A 21,867-nucleotide genomic window follows, 5' to 3' on the forward strand; every position below is an offset into this window, starting at 1 on the left:
TAATTTAAGCTGTGTAGATTGAACCTATAGGCAAATGAACAGACATGCGTGCAGTGGCCTAGACCAGAAGCCGGGGGGTGCTAGCACATGCTTCCCTGCTCAGCTGGAGCAGACAGCTTGTCCAACCTGTGAGAGGGGTGGGTGACTTGTGGGGGAGGTGCAAAGCATTCTGGGATGCTGGGGGACTGTGAGTTAACTTGAATCTGGAGGGGATCTGGGACAGAAGTTCCATAAACTGATTTAACTTAAATCAGTTAAGTCTGATACTACATCCATCCAGGTTTCTCTTAAACCAGTTTCAGTAATTTTGCAAGCAGTTTATTTGAAGTGAACAACTGCTAGGGACAGAAGTTATGCATAAACCAGTTTAAGTTATTAGAAACTGGTCTAATCCTGTAATAGGACAGAAGTTCACTGCACATAAAACAGTTTCAAAATGGCTGAAACTGGTTTAAGATAAACCTGGTTGAATGTAGTATCAGACTTAATTGATTTGGGTCAAATCAGTTTATGGAACTTCTGTCCCAGGCCCATTCCTGGTTCAAGTTAAATTAGAGTCCTCTAGCATGCCAGCATGCTTTCCAGCCTTGGGCTGGGCTGTGCTATCTGTTCTGGCAGAAGAGGTTGGGGTCGGGGGAGAAAGAGGCAGGGATGGCCCTTCCACACAAATCCCAGCTGGGGTCTGGGGCCAGGGAGGGGGGTTAAACACCCCTTCCCCCACTCAAACTAACTGCTGGCTGCAACTGTGGACTACAAATCCCAGAGGCACTTGGAAGCAGGAAGAAGAGGTGATGAGCAACCCTGCAGAGTCCTGCTGTTACAATTCTGGACTGCAAATCTCAGAGACTTTGGGGCAGCAGGAAGAAGTGAGTATGCAGCCTGTGCTGGCTGTGTGTCAGACACCTGTGCTGTAGCACCCCCCCCCAGCTTCTAGCCTGAGCCACTGTAGGCATGTGGCTGTATTTCCTGAATCAAAAGCAAATGTTTTTTCAGTTGTTTCTCAGTTTAATTTCTGCAGCTTAAAGTAACCTACAAAGACTGAATTGATTCAGCCTTGGGCTTTTTGACTGTCTGTATTTAGCTCCATTTGACCCGATTTCTGATCACTTATGCTAGTTCGTGTGCAATTTCTGTCCCTAGCCCATATGTACTTTGAGTCATCTGCACGAGGCACTAGCAAACTTCATAACATCTTAACAATACCCTGTTCTCACCATGTGTGGTGTTATGTCTCTATCTAGGCTTTCCTACTTATGCAGGGCCTGCAACTATCCTATCTTGATGTGTGGCCGCATCACCTCATTTGAATGATATAAATAAGGTTGGGTTAATGCTTAGTCGGGAGACTTACAGTGGAATATCAGAGCATTGCCTGGAGTGGGTATAGGCTGCTCATGCTACAAGAAGGACACTGATAAGTCTATACCTCAGCATGGTGTTGCTGTGTTTTGGAGGAGTTCTGAAACATGTCCCAGAGCACTCTTGCTCATTAAGGATCATATCACAGTTCTTCCTTTAAGAATACAGTTAACAGGGATCCGGTTCAAATAGAGGTAACTGACTTCTTGCAAGTTGTTTTATTAGTTGAGGGCCTTTTTCACTTCCTGTCCTGATTTGCTAAAGTCAGTAAGAGCTTTGCTGTTGGCATCATTACAGTGGAGTAGGCAGACAGGCTTGTATATCTAGGTATAGTGTTCTCTTGACTTTGAAAAATCTGCTAGGAAGAAAGATGCTAAATCAGCACTACAGGCTATTTATAGACCGGACTGTAACCAAAGGCCTGGATCCAGACATTCCTGATCTCTAGAGAAGTTGAGGTCAGCCCTGAATCCTCTGTCTCCAGCATGCAGCTTGTATTAGAAGCCTAACCAGCAACAGCTGCATTGAGTGTCAGGTTTTTGTTAACATAGAATAAAAATGCCCAGAGCCTTGACTCCAGAAGAGCTTTTATTTATGTGATCTCCCAAGAGTCCCGGGTAGCTCTTCCTGTAAGGAGCAGATGGAACAACATTTGTTAGAGCCAGGCAGAAACTAGCAGAGGCCACAAAACCAAATGGCAAATTTTGCCTCATAGTCAGTGTGGGGAGAGGAGCAGGAAAGTGCCTGGCTCTTTGTCAGACACTGATTCTGCTGATTAAGGAATGCAGCCCCCCAAGACAGAAGGCATCCGCTCAAATTAGAAACAAGCAAATTACAGCCCTTGAGGTACTGCATTCCACCCCAGCACAGACTCTACCTGCCTAAGCATGCCACAGCTTTGGTGCAGTGACTTACCACTGAATCCAGATGCCCCAAATCAGCTCTGCCACTTTCATGGCAAGCACCCTTGGACTCACAGTAGTGCTGTGAGTGCTGGTGTTTAACTGATCATCCTGCTGGAGCCCCATTACAGTACAAAGGGCCATAGGTCAGGTATATAGGCTATGCCTGGCTCAGAGTCCTCTACGCCTAGCAGCTGCCTTTGTTAGTTCTGAGCTGCCTTCACAGAAGCCTCATGCACAATAATGTTTTAGGGAGGGTTTGGAGCAGGGTAGCCCTTATGCTGCTACAGTCCCTGTACAGGAAAGGACCAGGCCCAGTATAAGGAGGAATGTGGGCTGTAGTGCTTCTTTCTTTTGCTTCCCAGTGGCCTGAGTTATCCAGCTGGCTTTGCCCTTGTATCTGCCCACTCCCATCTGCATGCATTACCTTCCTCATTCCACACAGAGCTGTGGCTGATTGAACTGCGTAGACTGCATGCAGAGTGCAGCTCAGCAGCTTTCCCACCACTGTGATTACTAGTAATTGTAGCCTGCTGATCTGGGATTTTTGTGGCTTTCTCCTGTGACCTCTGCTTTTGATGCATCTCTGCTAAAACCATCTCTCTCTCTATCCAGATACCCCAAGGATTCAGAATATGAAGATACAGATTGTGTGAGAAGGGAAAGGATAGGATCCAGCCCTTCTGTCCTTACTCAGGCAAGAGTCCTAAAGTCAGCGAGAGCTTTGCTAGTGTCAGAAGTGCAAGATCTGGCCCTAATCTGGCCCCCATGATGCTGCAGCTGTAAAATTCACCATAGGCTGCTCCGTGACACAGAATTGAGGGTCAGTTGTCCTACATCTTTTGAAATTATTTCTGCTATATTGAGAGATGGAAGCATAACTTTGAAATTGTGACCAGAGTGTAACAGACATGACTGGGGGATTTTGGTGAGGCTACTTTAGGTTTACACCCACATACCTTACATTAGACTATGCTCCCACATAACTAAGCATGACCCACCCCTGTGAAGTGCTCTAGGGTTGAAATTCCCATTTCATAGGTGGGGAATAAGCAACTTACCTATGGCCATGTAATGAAGCAGTAGCAGATGATGGAATGGCTCTCAGGAAGCTAGCTCCCAGTCCACTGCTTTAACCACACCATAATGGAAGTAACCAGGGACTGTGCACTAGAAGGGTCACATATTCTTGGATGATATCAAAAGAGGAGTATCATGTCTTTTCTTAGACCAACCATAGGTGCTGGAGTACATGTTGGGGAATTCTAGGAGCATGAGTCTTGAAGATGGGGCATCTGACTTGCAAGACAACTGCTCTACCTTTTGTGCTCTTTTAAATACAGCAAAACCATTCCCTCTAAATCATTAAGCACTTTTATTGTAGATTGTAAATCAATTAAGACTACATTAGGATGGATTATGAGAGTTTGGCTACAACTTCCCACATTCTTATGTAGGCATTGTTGTTGCGGGGTTTTCAGAGAGATGAAGCAGGTGCACAAAATGCATAAAGGTTATACAAATTATAACATGGAAGCAGCCTGTTAGTTACAGAAAGCTGTACAACACGTACCGGCAACAAGCATACTCCCTGGATAAAACCCTCTTAGCCCTTCAGAAATAAGAAATCCAGCAAGTTCCATCAAACTTCCTCAAACTCACAGCCCCCAGTTTGTTTGGAGGCTGTTACATCAGCCCACATTCCCCACTATTTCCAAAGCATACACCTTTCTAGAAAAGATTAGTACAGTACATTGTTTTCCTTTTTAAAAAACTGTTTCCCCAAATGTAAATCTACTATAACCTACGTATTGGTTCAAGCACTCATAAACGTTAGGATTCTCTATGCATTATTCAAAAGCATCAGCTCAGTAGCAAACTTCTAAACACACTAGGAAGTACTCAATATTTCCTCTTTCCCAAAGTTACGGAGAACAATATGAAAATGCTATACTGCATAATCACACTTGTATTCATCATGTCCTCAGCCATCTGTATTTATTCACCTTAAGCCCCTTTTAATAAATTACTCTAACTGTCCAGCAGTAAGGTCCAGAAGCATTCTGTCTCCTCCAGGTAAAACTCTCTATATTTACAGAAGCAGGGATTTCTAAGTAAATGCTTTTTAAGCAAACTGAAAATGACAAAGGATATTACTGATCATGTTTAAAGACTGACAGGAATAGAAAGGATTAGGAAAAATGGGTACATGTGTATCTGAACTGGTACAGTTCATGAAATGAATGCACTCATCAATGAACTCTTTCACTCCACCCTAGAGCTGACTTTTGTTACCTTTAGGTCTGTTTAATTCACAGCAGCCCTCTCACCAAAATCCATGCATGAGCTGAAGGGAGGAGGTGGCCCTCATCTTGATATGCTAAATCAAGATGATCCTGGACAAATCTAGATCACTTGGGGTTTGATTCCCAGATACTTTGTTCCCTTCCACCACAGTTTACACCTGTGCTAAGTGCCACTTGCTGCCAGTTGCAGATTTCCCCTTGCCTCAGGGGTATTGTTAGACACTCACCTGAGGCAGGTTTAAATGATGGTGCATGCTCATTGAAGATCATTCTCTTGTGAAATATTCATTGCACATCGCATTATGGGCATGCTGCCATGTTAAAAATCATGGGCCAGGGTTTCAATTGGCATAAATTTGTGTGAGGTTCCCTTAGCTTCAGTGGAGCTACACCACTTTACACTAGCTGAAGATTTGGCCAGACTAAAAAGACCCTTCCCCTCATTTTTTTTCTCAACCCTGTTATTATAACTCCTGAGATAATTGCAGCTGGACAGGTTTTTAAAAACCTGAATGTCCTTTTTGCAGCCAACACTGTACATTTACATTAGTGCTGCCTTCAGTTTCGACAATGAAAATAAGCTGGTGGTTTAATTTGTGCTTCTCACCAGCTTTGAACTACAGCTCTCATGCAATGCAGTGGTGGTTGTGTTGCAGAGGCAGCAGGGGAGATTTAAAATACTGAAAAGAAACACCATGAGAATTTAGGTAGATTCAAAAAAACTCCAATTTTACACTGACTGAAGTTTGAAATAAATTGAGTTATACCCCCGTAAGTGCCACCTTTGCTTCTATATAAATCACATGAACAAAGGTAGTGCTAGCCAGCAGGTGAACCTGCAGACACTTTTCTCATATGATATAACATGTAACTGGGTTAAGAACGGTACATTCAGAAATTATTTTGATCCACTGGGGATTATTTGCTCCCAAGCCATTTAGGCAGCACTTAGCAAGCATCATTCATGAGTCATTCTCGAATCCTACCTCACATCATAGCTACCTGCCTATCCATGTGCACGTGCGCATGATTCTCTAGTGTCAAACAGAACTGAGGCTCATTGCTCTTCATGGGCCAGAAGTCTCTCACACTTGGTGTGTTAAAAAAGGGGGAAGCCCCTGCTGATAAGCCATATTTTGTATTTTACACGTGTGTGAAGTCTGAGATATCTGAATCAGAAAAAGGCCCAATCCTACTAACAGTGTAAGAAAACCTGCACTACTAAAAGAAGTGGAATCATTCTCTTATAAGCTCTTGATCTATTTAACACAAGTTGTTTCCATAAAGTGACATTCTTGTGTAGATTACAAATGTTTCCATTCCACGGAGGAGAATTTTTGTGTAAATGGAAATTACTGAAAGAGCCCAAAAGAAGGTCTTTCTCTCCATCAAATTCCTCTGAACTTTGTGTTAAAAAGAACCTGGATCTGCCCCAGTCTGGCATTTCTAAAACCCAAACTGAGCCTTTTTGGATTCTGTCAAGATGCAAATTAATAACAAAGGACTAAATCCATAGATTTTGGTTTAATGCTGATTTTAGGAGGAAAAAAATCACAGCATAGGACCCACAGACTAGATTCCCAAAGGCATGTGGAACAGAACTTCACCTTTATCTATCATCAACCAAGGAAACTCCACCTGCAGAACCAAAGCATTTGCCTTTGTAATTATTGTTTCATATCTGCATTTTGAGGCACTGCTGCTTGTGGGAAAAAGAAGCAACTGTTTCAGTGCCCCACAATTAACCCTCTGCAGGTGGCAGCTATCAACTGACTGATGCATGTGTATCTGACTAGGATTTTAATGTTTGATATGACATGTCATACAAACATCACGTGTGGATAAATCCTATAAAAGTATAAACATTCTATACGTATAAAAGCTGCTACTATGTCTAGATGATTATTTTGGTTTTGTTCCCTTCCCAGCAGCTGTGGATCTAACAGCTGAAAGTTTACTCAGCATGTGTAGTATAAATATATTCATACATTAAAATTGACACGTGGCAATTTTTTTTTTGCTGACCAGCAACAAATTGTGATACCTTTCAATTGTAAACCAAGACTCAATAAATATGCTGTGTTCAGCAAAGAGATGTGTGTTGTCGATCTTGGTTTTGCCACACTCTAAGCCATAGGCTGTGGGGGTGGGCGTGATGGTGGCGGTCCTGGTGGGGCTCGGGAGGGTGGTGGTCCTGGAGGCGGCTGCCTGGAAGGAGGCTGCAGAGAGGCTGCAGGAGAGGGGCTTCTCGTAGTACTGTTGAGGGGGATGGCATCATTCTTCGGCGGCGGACTGTAAGGGGTGGAGGTTCCGTCTGATTTCACCCGGGTGAAGCTTATGCATCTTCCCTGGTTAAAAGAGAAATCAATATTCATGAAACCCCATGTGCTTCTGTGCATCTTTAGCAGCAAATAGCAAATAGAAATCCTGGTGCCACAGAGGTCAAGAGCAGTGAAGATCAATCACTTTAGTTTTCAATAGATATTCAGTCAGCCCCAGTCACAAATTTCAGTTTTACCCAAACATGGGACATTTTGACTCAGCTTTTGGATGAGTCTGTTAGAGAAAGAGCCTGAAAGAACCCTGCAATTCAGATTCTGCTCCATAGTCTTCCAGGGAGAGCTTGTTGGTGTTTGGAAATGGAGTGTCTATAGTAGTAAAGAGGCAAGGATTTCTTAGGGTGATATCCTTTATTGGACCACCTGCGTAATAGGGTTAGACAAGCTTTCAAATGCAAGACATTCTTCATTGGATCTAAGAAATCTAAGAGTCTCTAACCTGGAGACTACTAAACTAAGAGGTGTTAATCTGGAGACTACTAAACTATAATAGTAAAGATACTTTGCATGTACAAAGAAGCTTTCCAGTTACAGATCTTAACATTTTTTGCATGGGAGGGTAAGTATTATTGCTATGATACAGAGGGCCAAACTACAGCGAAAAGGAGGGATGGGCTTGTCTAAGGCAGTACAGCAAGTCAGTGGCAGAAAGAACAGAATCCAAGTTGCATGACTCCCAGGTCCCTGTTTTAGTCACTAGCCCAGGCAGTGTCTAATGACTGCTGACATATGCAGGACAAGTTGATTCAAGCTCAGTGAACACGTCCCACACTTGGCCTTTTCTGCTCAGACCTACGTTAACATAACTGCTGTCTTCCATCGCATCCAGGGGAAAACACAATACCTCCATGACCTGGCAGAAACAAAATTCCCTGTTCCCCTACCTCACTGACTGCTAGTGGGAGCTCATTTTCAAATAAGGACCTTCATAAGGCTATTTACATCTACCTTATAAATAGGAGCATTAAACAGCTGTGGAGGTCTTGGACTTTCAATCTGCTGCTCTACAGGGCTGCTACCTGTAACATCTGGTTGCTATAATGTAGACAATACATGTTTGCTGATATAGCCGTGTCCACACTAGTGGCACTTCATATCAGATCCCATGTGCAAGTAAAGCTCTGCCAGTATATCCACAGCCTGCAAGTTCCTTAGACCAAGGCCCCACATGGAGAGCATGCAGTCAGGTGATACAATTGCATGTTCCTTCTCTGGTGAGATCTTGAAATAGATGCCTCCTACGATATACTCATACTTATGGGCTACGGGTATGGGAGTTGGGCAGATGGAGAATAACTCTTTAATACATGTGGAGTGTTGGTATGAAATAGAAGTAAACAGAAACTGGACTTCATTCAGTCAAAACAGAGCCCTAAAGAGAGGGAGAAAGAAATATTCTGGCCCCATCCAGCCTCCCCCTGAGCAGACCTCTGGCACTATCCAGCACTTACTGACTGAAATGTGCCAAAGGCTTATTCAGCCATCCCTGTCACACCCTAGCTGCTGCCCTGCCTCCCCACCCTCCCTTACTTCACAGCTTCCAGGCCTGTCCTTCCTCACTGCTGCTTAAAGAAGCTCCTTAAATAATGAGCAAATTGAAAAGTATTGCATGGCTGCTGCTGCTGCTAGACATGACAGCTATGCAATGCATCTGTCCACGAATCATCTTCACCTGGATTGGGGTGGATGGGTAGGGGGTTTTACAATAAAGTGACTGCTGGAAACCATGTAAAAGAGTCTGAGAGACCCTCCACTACCAAATAAAATGAAGATTATGGTTTTCCAAGACTTCAGGCATGACACCCCTACTGGTCATGTGCTGGAGCCTGCCAATGCCTGTACATTGGCTGCAGCTCTGAAAAATGCCTCAAAATTTTGAAAAATGAATTATGTGTGCAGTGGCCATAACCCACATTTCTACAGAAACTGATTCAAAAGCATTGCTCTTAAAAGACAGAATTTGTCAACAAATTGAACGTGCACAAGTGGGAATTTCCACACCATGTGGTGCATTACTTCTGCTCTTCTTTTCATCTCATCTTTGAGACTATGCAAAAGGGGTAAGGGCAGGCAGATGTTTAAACATCTGCCTGTTGGTTATTGCCAATATTCCCTCTAGAGTGTGTAGGACAGCTGAGCCCTGGTTCTTGACAATACAATTTTGGGAAAAAAAGGCTGCTACTACATGAATAAATGCAACCCTGTGTCATCACTGGAGCTAGACTCATTCATGTGAGACACCAGGGCTTCTGGGATCCCATCCCACAGTTCTTTGCATTGCAGGAAGCTGAGCCACCTGGCCATTTTTTCACTGAAAGATTATTAGCTTTTCAATGGTTTATCCCTTCTTTGCAAAGAGGACAGGCTACTAAACCGAGCATCAGGCTTTAACCTGTAGCCCAGACAAATCAGCTGGCCGGTCTAAAGCCACACTACACTTGAGCCAGGTTTTCATGAGTAGCAAGCTAAGGGGGACATCCAAGTAAAAGTATAGCTTACATCTGCAGTGAAGACAATTCCTAAAAGAGCTGTCCAGTGTCACAACTGGAGTCAGTGGCAGAACAGGGCAGTGCAACCAGGTGTTGCCCCTGGCCTGGCCTTCCTTGTCTCTAACTGCCATTTGTCCTATTTCCCACTAGGTTTGTTTTCTGTGCCCTCTGCTACATTAATAAACTATGCCTAACAAATCCAACAACATTTACCTGCACGCAGCAAATGTGGTGAAAGTGCTCTAGTAAATGTCTGGATTTTGCATTTGTAGTCTATGAAACTCTGTGACATTTACAGGGTCATGAATTTGCTAGGGCCAGATAATAGCACCAGAATATTACTGCTGTGTAGAAGAGTCACTCTGGGAATGAAATTCATTTGTTCAACTGAGGGAAAAAGCCAAATATTAAATAAAATAGTCTTCCTCCCTGTAAATAAAGCTACAAACTCATAAGGTTTTTGCCTACAAGCCTTTTCAGCCTCTCTGTTCAGTCTCCCTCCCAAACATCAGTCCTAAATATATTCATAGTCTATAATCAAAGGGGACCCCATAAATCTGTTTGCATTACTTTCACTTCAGTTAAAGCAATAGGCAATGTCAAACTGCTGCCAGTTTCTGCCACGCTCTTTGATTTGTCAGACAGATGGGTAATTTAAAGGCCATGCACTGCATTGTGTCGTGAAAAATACAGTTGGGTTGGGAGAGTCTGACAGAAATAGATTTGGATGATCGATGTATATATTGTGACATTTCTTCTTCCAAGATTAGCAGTGTTAGCTTGCAATCCTCTCTGTCAACAATCAGTTAATACTGGATCAAATTCTTCTCAACACTCACTGAAGCCACTAATAAATCAAGACTGGACTGTTATCTTGCACTACAATTCCAGAGTTAGGAGACAATAGGAGGAGCAAATGGTACTAAAAATAATAATAATAAATCATGCTTAGTCCATTTCATCATAAGATCTCAAAGTGCTTTGCAAGCACTATGGAGCTTAGCCTTCCAAAACATTATTGATCAGAGCCTGGAAACCTTCATGAAACAAGAGTTAGTTATAGAGTTACTTCTGTGGGTCAGGATTGCTCTCACAAGTAAAGGCTTCAGGATCAGATTCTGAACTTTTAACACATTCCCACCAGCATAACACTATATTCATCTTACATTAACATGCATTTCAGCCTGTCGTTGATTAAACACCTTAAGAAAAAATAACACAAAGCATATATGTTGTGAGGCAGCAATTACAGAATTTGTTTCTATACATTTGGTTTGGCTAAGTAATTATTCTTTCCTAAAGCCAATACAGTGCATTTAAGCAAAGCCTACAATGGAGACAGCTTCTGCATTTTTTCCTGGTGTTTCTCACACACATCCCCTATGCTCTCACTATAAAAATTAACACAAGTGATTAATAGGGGCTGACAGCAGCAATCACTCCAGTGGTGCAAATGGCATTATTTTCCCAGTAAGTAAGACTTGCATTAAATCTTTTAAAGGAAGGTGTCAAAGTTGTAAGTTGCAGTAAGACCATAATGATTCCAACTGCGACAGGTGCTGGGAGCTGCTTTATTGTTTCATAAGAAGCAGATGATCTGTATAAATCCAGTTCTGTCTGGTTTTCTCCACACTCCTGGTATGAAATCTCTCAGATGGTCTGGCCCACACAGCTTATTGTCATTCATGGACCAACTGAAGGTCAGCAATACACCATATGGAGCTACGCCCTTACTTCAGTTCACATCTGCACAGTATTTGTAACATACAATTATTTTTCCTTCCCATATGTCCATCCACTTGTTAGTCTCTTGTTATCCTGTTTGCCAAATTGGCTTTTCAAAGATACAAATACTGAAGCAGCAGGATCTGCCCCCATCTTGACTCTGACTGCATCAATCAGGCTATTCAAAGCCACTACTCTCCCAGTGTAATGATCACACGTGTAATTCAGGCGCTTTGTACTTCTGGGCAAGGCCTCCTCGACCACCTAGGCTGTGATTTTTGTGTGTGGTTTAAAAGAAACAAACAAACAAAAACCCTTTTCAAAGCCACTAAGGCTTGTTTCTTGGCCATTAGTATTTAGTTCCTCAGAGATTGGTTTGCAAGCCTTTCATGTGCTATTCAGCAAGTCTTTTGTAAAATACGGAGAACTCTGCTGAATGACACCAGCAACTTAAAACTCACATGTGCATGCAAGCAGAAGTTTTTACCTCTGGTTCTGACAGCATACAAGGTTACTAAAGTAGGAAGACTTTTATATATTCACCCCTTTTGTCATTAGATTCCTTTCTATTTATTATGTGTTTCTCATGTGTTAGAAATTCAAGGATTTTTTGTCCATAATCATTTTCTCATGTAGACTGTTTGCACTGAAATTAGGAAAACAACATATTTTTATGTTTAAGAATGGCATGTTTCACTGGTCTTTACACTTTAAGCCCTGACAAGACTTCTGTGCATCTTAGGGTTAATATTATTTTTTAAATTTAAATTGAAAGCATTTATTTAAAGTTTATCACTTCAGGATAAAATGGTCTGAAGATGTTTATATGTTTTGATGTATAATGTCCATAAAATCTATGAACATTACATAAGAAACAGCAATAAAATATCTTTCAACCAAAATACAGCACTTGGGAAATTAAAAATTGACAATAATGTAATTTTAATTTGGGTTTTTGGAAATAAAGGGCCCAGATTTATCCCTGTTCTATCTTCAGTAATTTCAATTAATGTTTTTGTATTAACAGGCATATACTGTATTCATGTATCTGTTTTCACTTTCTATAAACTGCTTTAAAAAAGGCCCTCAGTATTTCTTTTTGGAAGTATGTATGAGAAGATCAAAGGAATACAAACAGTTACTCAGTATCTACAAGCCGGAAGATACGGAGAAAAGGTACATAGGAAAAAGTAAAATAAATGGTACTACTTATAGGGAATGAGGTATTTGAGTCTGGGTATATAAGCAAAGTCAGAATCTATTTAGTAGAACCAAAGTCCTGATCCAAAGCCCGTTGAAATCAAAGGGAAATCAAGGCCCTCTGACTTCAGTGGTTTTGGATTTGGTCCTAATTGAATATTGTGAAAGTTAAATCACGGGAAACTCTAGAGAACAGTGATTGAAAAGAACAATACTTTGCTGATGAGCAACACCTAAACCTAGCACTAAAAATTCAACTCAGAATATGCAATGGGTGCCAGATTTAAAACCCACTGATATCTTCAGGAGGGTTTTTAACTGATTCACGTATGGATCAAGCAACAAAACAGTTTACAGATGTAATCATTCCAGAAGGAAGGATCTGATCCAAGGGGATTCTATGAACTCATTGTTCAAGTTGGCTAGGATGGTATCAGGATTAAGCTGTTAGAGTTTGGCTTCTCAGGAGCCAGAATCTATGTGAATCAACATTTGACAAAAGCTTCCTCACACATCACTTCATGCTGACTGAATGCTGAACATGTCATGGCTCATTAAAACCTTCACCAATTTCCTTGGAATTGCACTGATTACCCTGCAGCATAAGGGCTAAAAATGAGTGGGGCACTGAAACAGTTTGTCACCTACACGAAGTCTGCCTGGTTTTCAGACTAGTTGAATAGCTCTTACTAAGGGAAACTAACATGCAAGAAGAGGCTATAAATTTGTTTAAGGATAGAAAAGCTTATATAAAACAAAGGAAAATGTAGGAAATGTAAAAGGTGTAACTTAGGACTAATTCTTCTTTTCTTTCTTTTTTTCTCATTTTCAATCATTGTGTTTCAAATGAGAACATTAAAATAATCACAAGAAAGGGTCTGTTTTCTTTATCTCTGTAGACTAGTGGTTTCGCTTTTCAAATACCTTCTAAATTTATTAGTATTTGTTCTTGGATAATTATTTTCTATAGAATTGTGTACAGTGGCTCAGAATTAATGACCAGGATAACTGCAGTCAGCAAACTGTAAAAAGACTCAAGATAAACAGAAGTTGACTGAAGGAAGAGGATCTTAAAATTCAATCCTAAAGAGGCACCAATACCGAAAAATGAAATTATAACTCTTCCCCTTAAATAAGAAATCAACTTCACTCTTTTCTTAACAGCTAGTTTTATCTGCCCCCTGTATAAATAAACCAAGTTTGCTTAGAGAACAAAAATGGGGTTGATAGCCCTTTCTTATAGGGGTTTTGTGAGAATCAATACATTAAACATTGTGGCCATGTCCAGACAAGCGTGGATGTGTGGTATGCGGCTGCAGCATCAAACACTGCACATGCAGGCATTCCCTGCACTGCTACTTTGCAGCATGAGGGGTGGGGGTGGGGGGGGGGCATTTAATCGACCCCAGGAGATCCTGAGGTCAAAAAAACCCACACCAAAAAAAAGCAGGGTAGCACATGTGGCAGCAACATGCACCATCCAAAAGTGGAGCCTGGGAGTAACAATAGACCCCAGCATGAATATGAGCCGGCAATGCGACGCAGGAGCCACTAGGGCCAATAAAACTCTGGCATGCATCAACTGATGCATCTCCAGTAAAACCAAAGAAGTGATTCTCTCACTTTACTCAACATTGGTGCGACCACAGCTGGAGTATTGTATCCAGTTCTGGGTGCCACACTTCAACAAGGATGTGCTAAAGCTCGAGAGGGTCCAGAGAAGGGCCACCCGCATGATCAGGGACTTGCATGGCAAGCCATACGAGGAGAGGCTGAGGGATCTTGGACTCTTCAGCCTAAAGAAAAGAAGCCTGAGAGGGGACCTGATTGCGGCTTACTGCTATATCAGAGGCATACATCAGGGGCTTGGTGAACAACTGCTCACCAGGGTGCCCTGGGGGAAAACTAGAAACAACAGCCACAAACTCCCGGAAGATAGTTTGAGGCTGAACATTAGGAAAAACTTCTTTACAACTAGGGTGTCCAGCCTATGGAACAAGCTCCCCACAGAGATGGTGCAATCATCTACCCTAGAGGTCCTTAAGAGAAGACTAGACGGTCACCTAGCTGGGGTCGTCTGACCCCAGATGTCTTTCCTGCTCATGCAGCGGGCTGGACCCGATGATCCCTTCCAGCCGTATGATTCTATGGCTGGCTAGAGCCACGCTTCAGCTGCTGGCCAGGCTCACTGATGCAGAAGCAATGTGGCTGCAGCTCTCCGAGGCCCTCAGAACCCCAGGTAAGGCTGCTGGGGTCTGGCCCCAGCCTCCACTCCCCCACCAGGGGTAACCTGCCGCATGCTGGAGCATGCGTGGCGCAGGCATTCCCTGTAGTAGCAGCTACACACCTTGTGCTGCTGCTGCTTGTCCCCAGGGAAACGTGTTCCTGCTCATGGGGATGTGGTCTGTGAAACCTTTGAATACCACAGTCAGGGGGTCCAAAGACAGATGATTGAGATATGAATGCAAATGCCCAACAGCACAAAAGTGAACCTAACCCTCTTGGTATTATTTACACACAAATCATTGTTACTATCAACTTTATGTATTATAACAGCATCTAAGTCAGCGGCGGGCAATTATTTTGGGTGGAGGGCTGCTTACTGAGTTTTGGCAAGCCATTGAGGGCCACGTGATAGGTAGCCAGGAGCAGATAAATATTAATTTTCTAACTTTTTTAGGGGCCCTGCAGGCCAGATAGAATTGCCTGGCGGGCCGTATCCGGCCCTTGGGCCACATTTTACCCACCCCTGATCTAGGTGCTACAAGCAATGGTGTGGCCCTACTGTGATAGGTGCTAGCTAAACACATTGAACCCTAAGGATGTGGACATGCAACTCATGGAGTAAACTAAACAGACTTTACTTCATAGTAATAGTGGAGCTGATATGCAATGTACAGTCTTACACTGTTGTAAGTCTTTCTCCTCCAGAGGAAAGTAACTCTTGGAAAGTGAAGAGTATCTATGCCAAATGAAGTTACACTAGGGTGTCAGTCCTGCTTCCACTCCTCTAATCAATTTCATCTTGGTGTAACCCTTTACTTAATATAATCTGGCTATCCTGCCTGCTCCTGGCCAGGTGCTGGTACAGCACTAACTATAAATTGCTGTCCAACCCTTTTATCATTTTTGTTGCCCACCCCTAGGTCATCTCTAAAGGCCACGTCACAGGTTAAACTTAGGATGTGTTAACTGCACTTAAAACACCAGTGGCTTTGCATTCAAGCAGTGAAACATGTGCCAAGTGCAATCATATCATAGCAAAGTTACAACTCTTGTGGGAAGAGTTATCTCTAGATTGTATTAAGTAACACACATTCAGCTGTCATTGGACTGCTCCACAGGGAGCTCAAGACTCTCAACTGACTCTTGGTCCCAGACCCCGCACTGCACCTCAGCTGGTTCAAGACTGCCAGTGGCAGAGACCCAGCTTGTCCCACAGAAACAGAGGCAGGTATGGACCCAGTGGCAGAAGTGGCATCCTCTCCCAGGCATGACTCCCCGTGCCTTCCTCTGTCTGCTGCCAGCAACTGAAACCTGGTTTTCCTCAGTGTGCCAGGGGCAGGTGCTTCCATACTGGCTGATGCTGTTCATGCAACAGAAAAGATGTGGGCTGTGGGCAGACGGGATGCATAATCTCATTGGTGGACATGTGGGCTGTGGTGCTTGATGATGGGATCAATGATTTTGCAAGACACAGCAGTGTCTGAGAGGGGAGCCAAAAAATGAATGGAATCTACAGCTTAGTCTATGGTCAATATACCATAGAAGAACGAACTCCCTGCAAGGCCCTTCTTCACAGCTCAGCACTGACACTACCACTATCCATGCTTCCATGCTAGGCATGTAAGGCAGGGTTGGCCAGAGAAGCTGGCATGGAGAACTCAGAACATTTTGATCACAGAAACATTGAAGAGCCAAAAAAGGATGAGCTTGGGGTAATGGCTAGGAAGGGAGCTAAGATTGTTGCAACTTCGCAGTGACCCTTTGCATTAATTACAATTTCAAAGTACCTTAGACATACTCAAAACTCATTATAAGGTCTATGAAAGCTTTCCATAGCTAAGCCCAGAGCAGACCTAAAACCCCAGCTTCACTCAGAAGCCAGCAAACAGATGCTAAAAGAACATGTGATTTGTCCAAGGTCATGCAGAACCTCTGGGGAAGAACTGGCATTTACAGTCCCGGACTCATGATGACTCACATCCTTTGTTCTAACCACTAGACCACACAGTTTCACATTTGAACGCTGACCAGACTGCTGTGTGGTTCAGGGAAGAGCTAGTGGTTAGCTGCAAAAGGTTTTCTTCATTATTCTGTTTTGTATTTTCTGGGAAAAGGGGTCTTGTTTGTAAACCACCTATAAGGAGGAGGCCTTAACAATCCTAGCAACAATAGTAACAAATATTTGGTGCCATATTTGCTGGGTGGCAACAGGCCCAGCCCCAGCCCCAGCCCCAGCACACTGGCTACTTGCTGCAGAAAGCAAAAGAACCCACAAAGGACTGACTATAAGCGATCTTTCTCAAACTGTAATTAAGTGCCTTCGGCAGTGTTAGGCCTGCAGAGCCCAGGTGCATAGAAAGGTGGAGACTGTCAGACCTTAGTGAACAGAGTCATTTTTTGCATGAATCAGACAAGACGTGGACAGGATCTTGGTACACTGCACAAATAAGCTACCTCATTGTTCTTTGCCCTTCATATTTTCAGCTGGAAAGTTCAGGTCAATGGAGGGTTTCTCCCTCACACACCAGCCTTATTATGTCCACAGATCAACTAAGCCCTCAACACTGAGATACTAAGGGCCAAATCCTATTTTACCTTTGCACACCTAAGTGGCACTTACATAGCCACATAAGTATACGTTTTGGCAATTACACAGAATAGAGGCTCTCTTTGCACGTGTGTAGCTATGCTCACCCTCTGCTTCCCTTCTAGAAACACTCAGTAGGCTGCATCATGGCCACATAGACTACACAGGGAAGAACAGAATCACCCCAAGCACATGCATACCGCTAGGTAAAGTTTTAGCCACAGGAAAACCACAAGGAGGAAGAAGTCCCTCCTACCTTTTAGCTCAATAGCTTAGTGGTTAGGAGAGTGGCCTAGGAGGCAGGAGATTCAGGTTGGTGTAGGCCCTCCTTACCTAGAGAAGGTTTGAACCTGCCTCTCTCACTTTCCAGCAAAGTGCCCTAATCATTCAGGCTATAGGTAAGGCATTGCCCAGAGCCCTCTCCAGCCTTTAGCTTGATGTTGGCCTACTAGGCCACCAGGAGGGGAAGATGTGGGGTCCAGGAGCAGAAAAACAAACCAGAGGGAGTGCAGGTCAGTGAGTGGATACTACTTTAGAATGGAGGGGACCCTGCTTTGGGTCCCTAGCCCTACTGCCAGCCTCTCTTCCCCTGTATGTATATACCAGGGTGATTCTGTCCCACTTACAGAGAGAAACAGAATCTAGAAGTTGTGCAAGTGTCAAAAGCTGAAGCTACACAAGTACCACTTAGCTGTGTAAAGGTGAAACATAATTTGGCCCTAGGTACTTTTACACGTGGTCTGGGGCTGGGGCAGGGGCAGGGGCAGGGGGGTGGCGTTTTAATGAGAATGGCTTCAAGAGCTGATCTAATTAAAGGTCCACTATATCTCCTGTATCAGCATCCCCACACTTCAAAATGGCAGCAGGGGTGTTTCAACTAAAGCTCGTTCAACAAGGTTTAGTTCAAGTGCCCCTGCCACCATTTTTAAGCACTTGGAGCATCATGTTCAATGAATGAACTTTAGTTCAAAGCACCCCACCACCATTTTTCAGCATGGGGACACTGATACATGTGATGCTGGAGTCTACTGGAGAGCAGTAATTACCACACTCCAGCAGACTCGATTAATTGATTGAGTCTGTTCCGACATGCTCTAATTCCAGCGCATCGGAGCAGCCTCCCTGCATATGTATAGGAGCCCTAAGTGTCAGTGTAGGAGATTTCAGTTCTGCTTTGAATATAAAAATATCATAACAGAATATGAACATAAACATATATATGACTAGACCACTTGTCTTGATGGCTATACCTTGTACAGGAGGGATTGTGTTCCAAGGAAGGGCGGCAGTGTAACTCTCTATGAGAAGGGGCAGTACACTTCCCTGCAAGCAGAGATTAGCACCCAAGGAGTGTGACTTGAGACCCTCTGGGTTAGAATACAGGAAGAATGTAGTGAAGGGGATATAATTGTAGGAGACTAATACAGACCTCCTAACCAGGATGAAAGGCCTGACCATGACTTTGCTAGGGAACTGGCAGAGGCTGCACGCTTCTGGTGCATGGTTGTCATGGGTGACTTCAACCACCTTGACATTTCATGGGAACAGCATTCAGCCAAATCTGATTGGCCGTGAAGCTTCCTCACTTGCATTGACAAGCTCTATTTGGCTCAAGAAGTCTACGGGCTGACAAGAGGTAAGGCACTGCTGGATCTGGTACTGGCCAAAGGGGATGATCTAGTCAGCAACCTGAGGATCAAAGGGAAACTTGATGCCAGTGATCACAAGTTGATCACTTTCTCTATTAATTGCAAAGCTGGAAAATCAGTCAGCAATGCAGAAATCCTGGACTTTAGGAAAGCTAACTTTCACAAGCTCAGGAAGTTGCTTGCTGAGGCCCTGAGAGGCCATGATCTGACAGGGAGAGGAGTCCATGATGAGTGTTCACTCCTTAAGGATGTGATCCTAAAAGCACAAGGGAAGTCCATTCAGGCCCATAGAAAAGTTAGCAAAAGGGCTGATAGACCCTGTTGGCTCAGTAAGGAACTCATGGACCTCATGAATCTGAAAAGAGAAGTTTATAAGGGATGGAAGTCGGGCACTATCACTAATGAGGATTATGCAGCACTGGCCCACTGATTCCCATTGTCCCTACCTACTATCTAGCGAAACCACAGCCAAGGGAATGGCTTGGCAGAATCAGTGGGGAAAGAAACCCTGTTGAGCTTGACTCTAGTCTGGTACTGTGAAGAGACATGAGAGGTGTAGAATAAGTGGGAAGCCCCCCCCCCCCCCCCCCGGTGAAATACCACTATTCTTATCGTTTTTGTAGGGAGTGGACCAGAAAAGCCAAGGCTTAAACTGAACACAAACTGGCTATGGGAATCAAGGACAATAAAAAGTCCTTCTTAAAATATGTGCGAAGTCAGAAAAAAACAAGGACAATATTGGACACTTGATGAACCAAATGGGGTAGATGACAATCGACACCCAGGAGAAATCTAATCTCCTCAACGATTACTTTGCATCAGTTTTCCACCAGCCCAAGGGGATCACCCTGCCTCACAGGACACAGGACTACCAGGGTAAGAGCAATCATACACCTATAATTGGCAAAGATTTTGTGAGGGAACAGCTTGAGAGGCTGGACATCCACAAGTCAGCTGGCCCAGATGGAATGCACCCAAGAGTGCTAAAATATTTGGCTGACATCATAGCATGACCAATGGTGAGGATATTTGAGAACTCGTGGTGCTCAGGAGAGGTTCCTGAAGATTGGAAGAGGGCCAATGTGCTGCTGATCTTCAAGAAAGGAAGGAAGGAAGATCTAGGGAATTATAGGCCAATCAGTTTGACCTCAATACCTGAAAAGATTTTGGAAAAATCATCAAAGAAACCATCAACAACAGGCTAATGGAAGGCAACATTCTAAGGGCTAGCCAACATGGCTTCATTGTGGGTAGGTCTTGCCTGACCAACCTCATTTCCTTCTATGACCAGGTGATGAATCACTTGGACAAAGGAGAAGAGGTTGATGTCATATATTTAGATTTCAAAAAAGCCTTTGACTTGGTCTCCCATGATGTCCTCACAGTAAAATTGGGGAACGGTGGCCTAGACAACCTTATGATCCAATGGCTGGGGAACTGGATCTGTGGTCGGACCCAGGGAGTGCTAGTTGGTGGAACCGAGTCAACATGGCACATGGTGAGCAGTGGCATCCCCCAGGGCTCAGTGCTTGGACCAGTACTCTTTAATATATTCATAAATGATCTGGATTCGGGTGTCAGAAGTGGACTGGCTAAGTTCACAGATGACACCAAATTATGGGGAACTGCAGTCACGCTAGAGGATAGGCTGGTGATTTAGGCCAACTTGGACAGGCTTGCAAGGTGGGCAGATCAAAGCCTGATGACATTCAACATGGAGAAATGCAAGGTGCTCCACCTCAGGAGAAAAAACCCACATCATACTTATAGGTTTGGCAGTGCTACACTCACCAGCACCACGACCAAAAGAGACTTAGGGGTCACGATTGACCACAAGATGAACATGAGTCCCCATTATAATGCCGCAGCTGGCAAAGCAAATAAAACTCTGGCTTGTATCTACCAATGCAATCTCAAGCAAGACATAAGAAGTCTGCAAAAAGGTACTCAGGCACTGAATGGGGCTCATGTTCATTGGAAGTGACAAAGTGAGATCACCTACTGTGGCAGGCAGTGTCCTCTGTCTCTTTAATTTTTCAGTTACTTATGAAGGTAATTGGCTCCAGAAAGGTTAAGCAAAAGAATAAAGCCTCAGAACCAGGCAGAGGTTTCTGATGCATGCAGTTTGAAATGGCTGAGTGCTGCTGTCCCAGCTACCCCCTGTAGCACTGCCAATTACTAGTTGGGCGATTACATCATATCTCTGAATGAACAGAAAAATCAGGCTCAAATCCTATTAGAGACCATTACTGGGATTTGAAAGAACTAATTAGAATGAGTTTCATGCACTGCCATGCAGACAGCCAGTGTAGAATGATACTTGTTCCCAGGCACAGGCTGGATTCAAACTGCTGCCCACCTCTGGGTGGCAGCCTGATAACAGGTATTAGTAATTAATTAGTCTTGTCTGGAACGTTTTTGGGGTTGTTTTTTTTCTTTTTTTGCTAAGGAAGTACTTTAATTAAGCCTCACAGCTGCAAGGGGAATTCCCTGTGGTTTAGTGGTAGAGTCCTTGCCTACCCCACAGGAGATCTGGGTTTGATTCCCAGACACATATATAACTGCAGCCATGGAGGCACCAAACATCTGGACTCAGTCTGGTTTTTGGATTCTGTCTCAGTGGCCTAAAGGGATGATGGAAGGTCTAGGCAGCCTCTACTCCAAAAAAAAAAAAAAAAAAAAAATTCCTGCCCAGGCATAAGCATCTAAGGTCTGGGTGGCTCTCATGCGTACACCATGATCCAGGAGGATTGACGATTGCCACAGCTGTAATGAAGGTAAGTATTGTGGTGGTGTTAGCATTTTACAGGTGGGTAAACTGAGATCTGAGACATGTAGCTGTTAAATACCAAAAGAGGAGCCTCTGATTTATAGATGGGCAGTCATATATTGCCAGGGCCCAAGTCCCTGAAATGCTGAGCACTTCCAAATTACCCGTCATTGTAGGATGCTTAGTACCTTTGAAAACCAAGTTCATGGCTTATGAGATGCCAAGCCATTGTTTAAAATCCTGGCAGCAGTGACTTGCTCAAGGTCACACAGTGATTCAACAGCAAAGATCTGAATAAGACCCAGAAGTCCAAAT

At 43.6% G+C, this 21,867-nt stretch overlaps 1 protein-coding gene across 2 annotated transcripts in view; it reads right to left on the minus strand.

Moving 5' to 3' along the window:
• Positions 1–3,619: 3,619 nt before the first annotated feature.
• The window catches only part of ANTXRL (ANTXR like), a 98,900-nt gene continuing 80,652 nt past the window's right edge, over positions 3,620–21,867 (minus strand). For both annotated transcript variants that reach the window (XM_019499454.2, XM_006276176.4), the window contains exon 19: positions 3,620–6,915. In XM_019499454.2, coding sequence (XP_019354999.1) covers positions 6,694–6,915 — 222 coding nt within the window. In that variant the 3' untranslated portion in view covers positions 3,620–6,693. The remainder of the gene's footprint in view (positions 6,916–21,867) is intronic.

This window comes from Alligator mississippiensis, chromosome 6, assembly GCF_030867095.1.
Source record: "Alligator mississippiensis isolate rAllMis1 chromosome 6, rAllMis1, whole genome shotgun sequence".
Lineage (NCBI taxonomy): Eukaryota > Metazoa > Chordata > Crocodylia > Alligatoridae > Alligator > Alligator mississippiensis.